General features: G+C 49.7%; 4 protein-coding genes across 4 annotated transcripts; 2 read left to right on the top strand and 2 right to left on the bottom strand.

The window, feature by feature from the left end:
- Positions 1-4,252: 4,252 nt before the first annotated feature.
- On the top strand, positions 4,253-4,673 carry CGCS363_v003958 (uncharacterized protein; the record flags this gene model as incomplete). The annotated part of the gene is made up of 2 exons (XM_036635807.1): positions 4,253-4,292; positions 4,384-4,673. The coding sequence occupies 2 exons, from the start codon at positions 4,253-4,255 to the stop codon at positions 4,671-4,673; spliced, it is 330 nt and encodes a 109-aa protein (XP_036500714.1).
- A 1,419-nt stretch (positions 4,674-6,092) lies between these two features.
- Positions 6,093-8,839, top strand: OPT8 (Oligopeptide transporter 8; the record flags this gene model as incomplete). Its single annotated transcript, XM_036635808.1, has 7 exons — positions 6,093-6,446; positions 6,517-7,194; positions 7,250-7,531; positions 7,593-7,856; positions 7,905-8,082; positions 8,135-8,424; positions 8,501-8,839. The coding sequence occupies 7 exons, from the start codon at positions 6,093-6,095 to the stop codon at positions 8,837-8,839; spliced, it is 2,385 nt and encodes a 794-aa protein (XP_036500713.1).
- A 439-nt stretch (positions 8,840-9,278) lies between these two features.
- CGCS363_v003960 (uncharacterized protein) lies at positions 9,279-11,028 on the bottom strand (the record flags this gene model as incomplete). Its single annotated transcript, XM_036635809.1, has 4 exons — positions 9,279-9,363; positions 9,415-10,580; positions 10,633-10,696; positions 10,760-11,028. The coding sequence occupies 4 exons, from the start codon at positions 11,026-11,028 to the stop codon at positions 9,279-9,281; spliced, it is 1,584 nt and encodes a 527-aa protein (XP_036499676.1).
- Positions 11,029-12,346: 1,318 nt separating this feature from the next.
- CGCS363_v003961 (Uncharacterized protein) lies at positions 12,347-12,970 on the bottom strand (the record flags this gene model as incomplete). Its single annotated transcript, XM_036635810.1, has 1 exon — positions 12,347-12,970. The coding sequence occupies one exon, from the start codon at positions 12,968-12,970 to the stop codon at positions 12,347-12,349; it is 624 nt and encodes a 207-aa protein (XP_036499677.1).
- Positions 12,971-13,364: the final 394 nt, after the last annotated feature.

Consider the following 13,364-nt stretch of genomic DNA (forward strand, 5'->3'; position numbering starts at 1 on the left):
GAACCATATCCACGGCGAATACAAGGCTGATCCCGAAGAATATGTTGATGCAGAAAAGGTAGATATAGAAAGACTTGTGAGGCCGAGGATGAGATGAGCCAGCTAACAATTGCAAAGGCATTTGTGCGATGCGAATTGCAGACTTTGAGCCGACTCCCGAAGTCACACAGCATTCTCTTTTCTTTCAAGACATACTTGTACCCCCTGAAAGAGATCAAGGCGGAGGGCATGGGTTCTGCACTTGCTGATGCAATTGAAGGTTTGAAAAAAGGAAACTGCCTAGGAATGTGGAAGTATAAAAGCGCTGTCAGATGGGGAAAGCCGGTTTGCGAGTACCTACGCGGTGCTTGAGTTAATGATGGCATCGAAACGCGCTAGCTTGAAACTATTATTGTGCACTCAAATTGTAAATGACAAGTTTCTACCGTAATTTCATCCTTAATGTTGGTGACCTTTTATGCGACTTTCTAGTCAAACACACATTATGTGGGAGGTTTGAGACTCTGGGGGAACAGATGCTCGTGCTCGTCCTCGTGTCAATTTAATGACTTCGTTAATGGGACTGACACTTTCTTCCCTTATCCTTCGTTCAGGCTTCAACAGGAGTTGAATCACAGAATAGGCGAACACGGAGAGACGTGGGGAAATAGCTGGCAGAACTGCAAGAGCAAGGTGGCGTGTCTGTAGCAAGTGTCCATTGGAGGTGGTACTATGTACGGATACCCCAGTCAATTCCAGATCTAGATGCTGGGGATACGCCATTTACGCGGATTGCGGTGATACGCTAGACACGCTCTGGGGCCCCCACCCAATAGATAGCTGCCAGTGGGATGGATGACGGACTGCTGAACGGGAAAGTCAAAAGAGACCCAACTAATTGCACGGCAATGGACGTTAGCCAATGGTAGAGTGGCAAAGACTATTTACCACATACTAACATTGATACCCAGGACCTGCGGCGCTGGTGATTGTTGTGAGTGCGGGGGCATGAGGATTCTTACCTTTAAGGTACACTGTCCCAATTTCCAAAACTTCTCCCCAGAATTGTGCCTGGATTACCATACTGCGAAGTGGGAGTGTTGCAATCCATTTAATCCCGATCATTCTCATGGTTTCTGTCGATGGCAGCGCCGGTGTTGTCCTAGGCGTGTCGCCCGTATCGTCCGTAATCGCGCACGAGGGCAATGTGCACTTCAAGCCACGAAAGAACACAGAATCCTTACGCACTAAAAGCACAAGTCACATGTGCCTCGGTAATGAGACGAGTCATCTTCAAAGAAGCACGATTGAGACTTTTCAGTCATCCCGAATTACATGGTGATTCAGTAGTAAAATATCCAGACTGCATCCAATGTTAATTCAGAGTTTAATCGATCATACGTTTGCTCCGAATCATGGAATGTAAACAGTCTCACGGCTATGGGAGAGCATTATACGAACCAAATCAGGTATTAACCCCGAGATTGGACCTACTGGAGTACAAGCTTTACCAGCCCTTGCCAAGCCTTGCGTTCCAGTCCTGCAGGTTGATGTGAAGAATGCTGAAAACGTAAAGACGACTAATTCGTAGCAGCTACCTCGTGGACGGTAACTCTGTCCTTCTTACCGCGCTCGAGTCACTGGATCGTCGCTTCTTTCTGATACTACAATCATTCAGCGACGGAGTTATCCTTGCTATTGGATATCCTCTTTTTCCAGACTCAAGCACAGTGATGTGTCCTCGGCGGACAAAGAACCTCACCCCGCCTGCTGAAGGCACGCTCGCATTGGAAAGAGGAGCTGATGCTTTTCTCGACCTGATTCAAGGTAAGGTGAAAGATCTGGTGGTTGAACGAAGGCTTCGGGACACGCGTGGCGCTACTATTGGGAAGGAGGCACTCCTTGGCCATCCTCTTAGAGGGCTTTTCGTTCTACATGGCCTTTTCAGGAGACCGAATAGTTTCGACTGCTTTCTGACCAGCGGTCCAAGCATTTGGTACAACAACCAATATATCTTGACGGAGGAGGTCCGTGAAATTGAACGCCAACTCCGGTACGCTCGATCCTTGCGTCTGAACTAAATCAACATTTTTGACCAGCCATATTATAATGACCATCGGAGCTAGCGCGCGTGTAGCAGAAATAGCAAGCAGCTGCTGGGTCTCTCTGTATGCAAGGTCGATTGCTTGTCGCTCAGTCGTGCCGATGGCCAATTTCTGTGCAACGACAACAGACGCAAAGATGAACTTTGCCTTTGACGTGGAAGTCGATGGGAGATATTTCTCAAATTTTTTGAGAAGGTTTGAACGCCAAATGGCACCGGAAAGACTGAGGACAGGCCAGGCCAAGCATACCCCATCACGGTTGGCAAGTCACGTACCTTGTTCCAATAGCACCACCAAGATTCATGCTCGCAGAAAACACTACTGTAGCGACGGCGACGTCATCCTGGTCAACCACCGCCTGGATGCAAACCTGGACTGCAGTCTGATATAACCCTCTGCCGAATCCAACTAGCGTCTTTGCGATGATGAAAGACGCCTCATTTGCGGGACCAGCTCCGCGCATATTGACGAGGTAGATTTGGAGGCCCCGGCCTAGGACGCAAAGGGGAACACTATCTAAGACCTAAGGCTTCGCCCTTCTAGAATGTTGTATAAGAAGAGCACCAATCATAGATGAGATCTGGAAAAATATGCGCAAAGAATTGCTGAGTAATAAAGGTTAGCAAAATGAGTACTTGTTTTAAGAGAATCAATAAGATTGAAAGGTACCTATTTAATTCTAGTCGCATGCCCAGCGGAGAAATGACCTGCAACTTGCAGATAGCTGGGAAAAATACCGAAAACATGGAGTAGGGCCATAAATTGAGGACGCAGAGCCCACAAGCAGCTGCAACAGTCCTGTGTCTGACAAGCCGGAAAGGAACAAACGGCTGGTTGGCTCAGCGAGAGTCCCAGACGAAGAGGAGCAGAAATAGCACAACTCCAGCCACGACCATATTAATGAAACTTCTGCTAGGTGTGTTGTGGACGGGAGAGTCTTCCTCCCAGAATCATCATCACCTAGGGGATAGTTCGCTTATGAATCTGTCCCTCGGACGTAGCCCTACTAATGATAGCTGAAACTGACTGTGGATATACGTATGTTACTTTTGAAACTCTCTGTTGTGGTCATGAAATAAATCGTTGGTATTAACCGCTCGCGCAGAGCTGGTAGCTATATGGTTCCTGCCTCCTGAACAGCGAAAGGAGCAAAATCATTTTTAAGGCGGGTGAAGTCTTCATAGTGAAGATCAGGTTGATGATTTCAATAACGTCGAAAGATAGCATAGGTATATCAATATGTTTAGATTGGTATATATGTGAAAATGAGCCTTATCTGATTGCTTAACAGTATCTTAAAGATGATTTAGATATGAAAATAAGACATTCCTGTAGTTTGTGTTACTAGAGGTCATCTACTGTGCAAGGCGATGATTGCATAGTAGGCGATCGATAAAAGCCTATCATATACACAACAAAGTATCTAAATCCTACAAAGACTTACTGAGCAGCTTATCCCTAGATCTAGCAACTATTTCAAGGAGTTTCCATACTATTAATCAGCTTTTGTAGTGAGGATTTTATTACTGCTTAGAGAAAGGTTCGCTCGTTTTCATAAGCGCTGTCCATTTCACTAAGTCGGCACTATGTGAGTCGTCAATTCTGCAGTTTGGGTGCAATACTAGTGAGCTGATTAAGTATGCAAGTGAGAGTTCATCCCAACAAGGGTTCTAATTGTTTTTAGCTTCATTGGTGTTTCCAAGATGCTCTACTGCCTCACTAGCGATGGGTTCAAATGTTCCATATACTGTGCTGAATTTCTGCGGCACGGACGTCAAGAAAAAATCCGATGAAACTGGCAACCCCAAAGAATCGCTCCCCCAAGAAATAGAGAATTGACCCCACGCACCAGCTTGTTATCTGATGACTCGGGCGGGATGCATGCACTGGAAAATGAATGTCTGGAGGGAAGCATGTGGCGCGGGTAAAACATTAAATGTTGGAAAGGCGGATCCCGTTGAAATACACAGAACGTTTAAAGAATGTGCCCTGGCGTTTGATACCGAATTTTGATAACCTACAGGATCCAAGATTGACTCTTCCCGATTTGAGTAATGGCCCCCAAGAATTGAAAGCCAAACGGCAGGATGCAAGCGCTTTGGTTGCGGCACTAATTAGCGCGCTGGATGGTGCCGCCTGATGCGACGACGAGACCCCTCAGTTCCAATATGGTCTCGGAAATACAAGGTGCTTACTTCGCGGGCCCACGTACGTACGTAAGCGAACCACTGTTCGGCATAGGTGTGTGGACAAACATCAACGACCCTTCTCGACCTCACACGCTGATGCGCTGCTTCAGCAAAGGTGGAGTTACCAGCCCCAGCCGTTTCGGGTGCGGCCTCTCTCATTTCCCTGACTGCGTTGAGTGCGGCCATGTTCAGCGAGAGAAGATACTGCTGCTATCAGGTTCACCTGGAGGTGCCGTGGCCCAATCAGTGTACCGTTGCACAGGTTGTGGGCACGGCAGTGTCCCGTCTTCCAGCCCCCAGTCTCCACGGTCACGCGTTACTTAGCATCTCTGGGCCTTATCCTCCACGTGAGTACGAAGGTGCCCGGCGCAGGACCGAAAACAGACATTCAAAGTACTGAAATGTCTCTGCACCAGCTTGATCAACGCGTGACGGCGTAAATACGTAGATGGTTCGTACGACTTTGTCACACACTCCGTTGGCCCAGTCTCTGGCATTCAGCCAGAAGCAACCTGACCATCAACTCAGTGCGGCTTGACAAAAGACCCCGATAACTTGGCAATGCGCTGCCATTCCATTTGGGCGTCTGATCTAATCGACTTTGGGCTGCCCCCGAGGGAGAGGCCGAGATAAAGTTCCAGCTACAACGCTCCCCACGTCCCGATCACTGAGACCCGGGATCTCTCGGCATCCTCTTCCCACCAGCTGCCCTTATCGCTATGGTATCACATTGCTTATCTCTTGCGTTGTGTTCCCAGGACGGAACTCCGGCTCAGCCCTCGTCCCAAAATGAAGCGGGTGTGCAACCACTGCGCTCAATTCCCTCAAGTTCCGCCACTGGCGAGGAACTTTTGCCTATGATGTGCACGGGCAAGTCGACTGAAGGGATTGCTAAAGGAACAAGAAATGATGTAAAAGTCGGAAAAAATCTTTCCAGAAGACATCCGGACCGCTGACGACTGAGCACGTCAGGTGTAGGATGCTGTTGCGACTCGTCCAGATTAAGGATCCACCCCCACACTAATCGACAAGGAGACAAAAAGTTCCTCGTCCCCAACTCGTGATTGGCAGGTCACGAATCCGAGGCTCGCCAAGTCGGCCAGCACACTGAAAAGCTTCGACTGGTGGTCTCGACACTTCCTTGGCGACGCTTCTGCACAACCTTCCCGGCTGGGCGTTTGCTTGTATGTGCCACCATGTAACTTACCTTGGAATTGCCGCCGAATATGATACGAGCAATGTGAGAACAGCTTCGCATCGCCACTTGCTGGGGCAGAGGGAAATCAACGACCAACAAGAACAGCCTGCATCAGGAAACTCCTTATCACGTCAGTACGCGTAGACATTCACCTTCCTAATTGCGTGTAGCTTCGTCTGTCTATGAAGTGACATTCCAATTTACCGGGCCATTGGGTTTGCATGAGGATCCCTGTCGGAACTCGGACGCCCCTGTCCAACGCAACGTGTCGCCGACAATTCTGGGCGGACCTCCCAAGACATCCAATGGCACAACACCCCCCTCCCATTGCACCATCTGTCGCCGCCCAGCTTGACGAGTTATCGCACCAGACGTCTGCACCTTGTCAAGACAAAGGTTCCAGAACGACAGGTTCCGTATCATCTCTGTACATGTAGTCTGTGAAACCACCAGCAAGGGGTTCAAAGCCTTTATAGACTCGACCGTCGCCGATGCGACTAGAGAATCATCTTGGTCTCACGACTCTCCTGAACATCAGACGGTTACATTCGCTCCCCCAGATAGCGGGGTTTTCAAATTATTTTCGAGCCTCAGTCCCTCGGAGGATTCGGCGCAGCAGCCATGCCAGCGCCAGACCCAATTGGTGACACCATCGTCGCCGGTGCTCTCAACCCTGTTGAAGGGAAGATTGTCTCTGTGCCAAACCACGCGGCCATCAACGAGAAGGCCAGCTTCGATGATACTGCTGCTGGTAAAGAGTTGCAAGCGGAAATTCAAGCTGTGGCCCCCCAATCGGAGAGTGGTAGTCATGAAAAGGACAATGGCAGCGAAGAAGTTATCATCAGAACTGGAGCAGATGCTGCTCAGCACCTGTTGCCTCTCCGGGATGACTTTCAACCCTCTTTGACATTTCGCAGCATCTTCCTGGCCACTTGCTTGTCGGCCTTTCAAGCTGTCATGAGTCAGATCTACACGGTATGTCTAGTCGTGCAATATCCTCTGCAGATGGTGGACGAAACGTATTGACAGTTCTACTTCGTTCCAGTTCAAACCCACCCAGGTCACCATCTCGGGAACCTTCATCGTTCTCATTGCCTATTTCATGGGCAAAGCATGGGCCAACTTTCTCCCCCGAGGCGATAAACTCGAAGCTCGGTGGAGGGAGAAGGGTGGGGAGGGAACGCCTCCTCGCTGGATTCGGACCGTCTCATTCTTGAACCATGGCCCTTGGAACTTGAAGGAACATGCCATTTGCGCCATTACTGCAACATCTGCGTCCAACGCTGCTGCTAGCATCACCGTGTTTGCTGCTCAGGACCTCTTCTACGACCTTCCTCTCAGCCCTGCGACCGTCGTGTTGAGCGTCATTTCCATCGGACTCTTTGGCTACGGAATCTGCGGCATCATGCGACCTATTGCTGTATGGCATGTTGATGCGGTGTACTGGAGCACTTTACCTACGGTAAAAACCCTTCAAGGACTCCATTGGCAAGACTTGAAGAACTCAAAACCGTTGAGGTGGTTCTGGTACAGCTTTGCAGGCATGTTTGCATATGAGTTCTTGCCTGCGTATATATGGCCCTGGCTCAACTCGGTCTCAATCCCCTGCCTTGCCGCGATGCACGCAACTGGTGCCAAAGCTGCTACTTTGACAAACCTCTTTGGCGGCTCTATCAACAACGAAGGACTTGGCCTCTTCAGTCTATCCTTCGACTGGCAATACGTAAGAGAGGACTTTCCCAGTGCTACAACATATTCACATCTCTAACTGGATCCAGATCACCTCTTTTAATACCTCCCTTCCTCTGGCGCTGCAGGCGCATGCGGCTCTCGGATACTTCGTGTGCTTTATTGTGATGCTGGGTATCTACTACTCCAACGCCTGGGATGCGAAGTCCCAGCCATTCATGTCCACTCGTCTCAGGTCTGAAGATGGATCGACATACCCAATCGCGAAAGTTTTCACTGGCGGAGTGCTCAACAAGGAGGCTTTGGCGACTTACGGCATTCCAAGGCTCACGGGTAGCTTTGCGTACGCAATGTTCATGGCAAATGCTGCTGTAAGTCATAATATTGACTGGGAAAGTTCGAGCCATCTAGAATTATGCTAATAACTAGTAGATTGGCGCTCTCATTGCTCACTGCTTTCTGTTCTGGGGCGGAGATGTCGTTAATGCTTATAAGAGCGCCCGAAGCGGACGGTACGACGACAGGCATCACGCGCACATGGCAAAGCACTACAAAGAGACCCCGTGGTGGTGGTATGTGGTAGTGCTTGTTCTTAGTTTCATCCTCGGTATAGTTGTGGTGACAACTCAGAATATCACCCTTCCAGCATGGGCATACATTGTGGCGTTGCTGCTGGGTATCTTTATTGCCCCTCTGGTATGTTGCATTCACATTGAGGCAGTCATGTTGCTGACCAGTGCTTAGAGTACCATTCTCTACTCTCGGTATGGTAATGGCATTGCGACCAACAACCTCTCAAAGATGCTTGCTGGACTTCTACTGCCTGAACGTCCCATCGGAAACATGTACTTCGCGGCTTGGTCGCACAACGTGATTTCTAATGCCGTCACTCTGTCGAATGACTTGAAGATGGGCGAATATCGTGAGTCGCAACAATACCTATATCTGGACAGTGTCACTGATGTTTCCCACAGTTAAAATTCCTCCCCGCGTTATGTTCTTGACCCAAGTGTATGGAACTATACTGGGCGGATTTATCAACTACGCTGTCATGATTTCAATTGTGAACGGCAACCGGGAGTTGCTTGTCGACAGCGACGGTAATAACGCGTGGAGCGGTGCGACTATGCAGTCATACAACACCAACGCAACCTCCTGGGCGCTAGCGCATTACCTGTACAAGCTAGGTGGCAAGTACGAAATGGTGCCCATCGGCTTGGGAATCGGTTTTGGTATTGTTGCCGTTCATAGGCTCGTTGTTCACGTGAGTAATGCCAGAAGACACCGATATATCGGCACCCATGTCACAGACAGTACTGACGAGCTTACCCCCGCACCAGTTCGTCCCCAAAATCCGTGGATTCTCGCTGTCTGAGATCAACTTTCCCCAGTTCATCCAGTATGCCGGATTCATTCCATATAATCAATCGCAGACTTGCGTCATCTTCAGTCAAATCATCGCTGGCTTTTTCACGCAGTTCTATCTCAGGAACTATCGCCCGCGAATTTTCAGAGACTACTCGTATCTCGTGACAGGTGCAATGGACGGCGCTAGCCTTACTGTTCTGTTCATTCTGTCATTCGCTGTGTTTGGGGCGGGAGGCTCTTCAAAGCCTTTCCCAACGTGGTGGGGCAACAATGCGGATGGTTACTATGATCTTTGCCCGTCATCGGAATAAGTATGCATCTCTTGGACACGCATCGGTACCTACTAGGAAGGGATGGTCAAGGCTATGGGGACTTTTGTTCCATACATCGCCCATCTCTGTCTAATAGGCTCCCGAGGTGTGGCCAAGACACAACGTGTCAGTTGGGCCTGTAAATACGTGACAGAAAAAATAAATCCCCATCAGCCCCGAGGCTTTCTACGGTAAGGTGGCCTTCGCTATCTATCACTGGAGGCATCACTAAACAGTTTGTCCCCCCGTAACCCTTATAACGACGCTCATGAATAAATCAATGTGCACATATGACCCTTCATGACCCAATTTCAAAAGTCGAAAGGACCTGACTTGTCTGATCCTTTGACTGAGACTGGACCTCTTAGCCCAGTATATTCGCTAGCCAATTGTAAATACGTCTCTGTGCAGCGTGCCAGCTCTTTAATCATATGTTAAACTACGGATTGATGTTGAATGTGATGGAAGGAGTTGCAGAAGCATTCGGAGGCATTGCGTAGGTAATGTTCCAGAACTCAAAGCCACTGTGTTTGGTCAGAAGATGAATTCAAAATGGGGGACCCTTGTCTACTTACTGGATGATGGAGCACGTACCGCCCACGAGCCCACAGAAACTGATGTCAGGATCTGGGAGAACTGATCCAGTGGTGGTAATATTAATACCGTCCAAATCCCCAAATCCTTGAAGATCACGTTTGCCGCCAATGGAGTTGGAGCTGACAATGAATGTAAAGATGCTCGAAACGTTGCCGCGTGGGTAAGCCAATGTCAACTGCCCTGGATCAACCTTCACTTCCATCGCCTTTTCAGTCCCATGAAGGACTATGTATCCGATGCTGCCGTCATTTCGTGCCCATTGAATTGCAGCAGGCGACCACTGCAAAGAGTCTTGTCGGGGACCACCAAGAGTATCCTCATCGTATGACTCAGCGCCAATGGTGACGTTGTGAGAAAGCCATGCTGTAACGTTGCGAGGCGCCAAGTCGTGAGGAGGGGAAATTGCCGCGGTCTCGTACATATGCTCCCCCGGAAACGACACCAGTTTTTGAATGACCGACTTTGGCACGAGTGCGTCGTGATATGGAGCCAGAACAGAGATGAGCGGTGCGTACTCAAAATCGTCAGCATGGGCCATGCTCCAAGTCTGATCAATACCCGGCGCCTGGGATTTGCCGACGAGGGACCAAATGTATATGTTGAGGATGGCGACGTATTGGTTCATATCAAACCCGTATGTTCTGTCCCACGGCCCCGCGATGTTGCGAAGATTAGCGTTGTACATATTCCCAATGGTTTCCCACACTGCCTCAATCATGCGTGCCCCGTTCTGGCCCATGAGAGACGACTCAGGCATGTACTTGGCCCACATTGTTAGCGCGTAGAGGCTGACCCCTGCGTAGGTTGGACTGTTGAACTCAGAAAGCGTGTCGTTGCGGTCAAAAAGGTCCAGAATTTCTCGAGCGTACAGTTCTCCAGCTGCGGTCATGTTAGAGTCGTTGAGTATACGGCCAGTCCATCCAGAAGCCACAGCCCTCATAAGAGCTGGGTTACTGTAAGATGGATACAAGACATCATCGTCCACGCCCCCGACGCGATAACTGTCGCCAATAGTATTGTTCCGCATGCTCTCGAGGATGAGCATCTGAACATCTTCGGGAATCAGGTGCCTGAACTCCTCGTAAATAACGATGAGATTGCTGCCGATGAACCCTCGCCAATTTGGGTCCCAAGAGTTGAAGATCTGTTATAAAGTCAATAGACCAAAAGACATTGCTTCGAAAAAGTAGACATACGTTCTTCGGGTATGCCGGGGTTCCCACAGTTGGTTCCTCAGGATATGCAGTGTAGTCTCCATACCTAGACAGCAAGGATTGATTAGCAAGTTCCAAAATACAGAATGGAGCTAGCCGCCACTCTTACCATTGTTCTCCTGGTACTTTCTTCTGGTCCGCGATGACGTTTCTAATGATCTTGACGGCCTTCTTCACGTCGTCTCCCTCATTGCGCTGAAGAAGACCTGTTGCGTACCAGACGGAGGAGCGAGTTTCATGCTTGCCCGCGGCAAGCGGAAAGTAGAAGAAGTAAAGATAACCAGCAACAGGATCATAGATCTTATCCAGAAAGTTCATCGACTCATCAAACAGGTCCTGAGTGTGATCCGATAGCTTGACTGCAACTGCTAAGTTCATAGCAGTGAGCCAAGCAAGCAGACTAATCGAAAGAAGACTTTTAAATGAGGCACACATGATGGGTTGTTTGCGTTAACTCCATAGAGTGAAATGGGCGAGTGAATGTCGCGTCTTAAGACGGGGACCAAGCCTGTTTTTGCAGCGAGCAGTGCTTCCCACGATAAGTAACTGATGAACTACTAGAGTCATCGACTAAGCCCCGACAAATTCTTAGCTTAGAAGCCGCCAGCCGAAGCTCGGTGCCAGCTCTGGATCAGCATGAGCTCGTCCCGAGGATGGCCGGTTTGCAGGAAATCTCTCCGCGCGCCATTGGACTCTATTGGTGAGTATGCACATCAACGGTACCATCTTTAGGTAGTAGTGCAGAGGATCAGATGACGATAGATGCAGAATTACCTGGCAAGGCTGTTCGCCGAACTCCCGATAAGAACAGTGTGGGGATGCCGATCAGCCGTGCCCCGCAAGCCGCTCCTACGGCAAACCCGGCGAAAGCACGAAAATCGACGATTGTCGTCCAACCGGACCGGAACCGGTCATTGCCGGCCTTCGCCGCATCTTCTGCTAGGAGGGAAAACTCCAAGTAAACCAAACATGGATATTACATTCTTCTTTTTCCTACTAAATCTCTCAATTTGAGCAATTCTTCGTGATAGTTCGTACGCTGTTTCTTCCCGTCTAACTGCTTTTTTCCTAATTTGTGTCTCCAATCACAGGTAGTTCCTTATCCAATGTATGCGACACTTAGTTTCCCAACGAACTGATCGGCTTCTGAGTCTTTCTCGGAGAAAAGGTGACATGTTAACTAGTAAACTTACAGTATACACCAGGTGGTCAAGGCCACCATGATTCGTCTCTAAACAGGAATTCTATGCTAGTCGTACTTTGAGATTTGGGCTGTTGAACCAAGATCGAGAGATGCTTATGGCGGGATTTCCAGACTTGTTCCCAAGTATCTCCGACCAAGCCTGCGCGAGACGGAAAAGATGTTTAAGATCCCCAAACCGTCACTCAAAGATGGCACCTTTGAATGCCGTGGCCTTCGAAGCTCCTGTGAACACCATGATAATAGACGGTACGAACCTTCAAAACCATCTGAGAGCTGTTTGACCAATTTCAAGAAGACTTATTCATTCACGCGTTACTCGGTCCACGTTTCAATGCTTCCCCTAAAACTACAGTCCACAATTTCGATAATCGGAGTTTGCTCACCACACCCCACCGCGAAATCCGCTAACCAGCTTTTACTACCTGTAAGAGGCGGCAACAGGATCACACGTAAAATCAAGCGCTCCGTGAATGCCCCTCAGCGATTTCAGAGTTACGCGTCAATAATCTGCGCCTTGACAGGTTCCCAATCCTTCGGCGGAAGCTGAACAAGCAAAACCTTGAGCTTCTCGCATGCTGCGTGAATTGGCGAAGCCATAGCCTGCATTGGGTCCTGCTCTTTCGCCGAGCCGTCATAGCTACTGGGAGATGCCAGCATGGCGCCGACCCAGTCCAGACGAGCCTGGGAAAGCCACTTGGCGGTTTTGGGCTTCGCGTGCCGCCGCATGGTGTTCTCGAGATTGAGGCATGTCATGAGCAACCAGTCGAGATCTTGATCCGGATGCGGAATCGGACGGCAGAGCATATTCTTCATCTCATCTCCGCTGTAAGCCGCCTCGACGTGCGCGATGAAGACTGCACTGAAGACCTGCTGGCAGGCACGGACAGCCTGCAAAGTGATCAGGTTTCCGTTGAAAACTGGAATTGCCTCGCGCTTCTGCAGTCCATCCGCCGTGCAGTCGACAAAGAGAGTGTTGGGCTGTGGCTGATAGCTGCTCCCGTTGTCGAACTTGACCTCATCAAGCCCGATGCTGACGACCCGGCCCTGGCGGACAATGCTCGTAATCGTTTTGAGCTGCTCGAAGTCGGCCACGGACACGCTGGCACATCGGAACATGGTCGGCTAGACGTCGTCACTAAGGCGCATAAGATGCTGCGCTCCTTCCAGCCGCTTCAAAAGATCGTTCAAAGACGTGGCCTCCATGATGGCGTTGATCTGCGTGGGAATAACACTGAGGCTCTTCTCAGCAAACTCTGGACCTGGTTGACTCTCACTGCGGTCAAAAAGCCACGAGTCTCGGGGCATGATCTATGTCAATTTTGAGGCGCCAATGCCTCGCGAAAGTAACCACAGGCAGGCGTCAATGCCCGTCTTGCCAGCACCGACGATGGTGAAGTTGGCGAAGGGTCGTGATACTTTCGACAGCGAGTTTGGCTTCACGAAAGGGACGCCAGAGGCCACTTGGTACGCTGGAGGGCCCATGTAAACTCAATAAATTTTAAATATTTTA

The sequence above is a fragment of the Colletotrichum siamense genome (assembly GCF_013390195.1).
Source record: "Colletotrichum siamense strain Cg363 chromosome Unknown KSG_Cg363_contig02, whole genome shotgun sequence".
Taxonomy (NCBI): Eukaryota; Fungi; Ascomycota; class Sordariomycetes; order Glomerellales; family Glomerellaceae; genus Colletotrichum; species Colletotrichum siamense.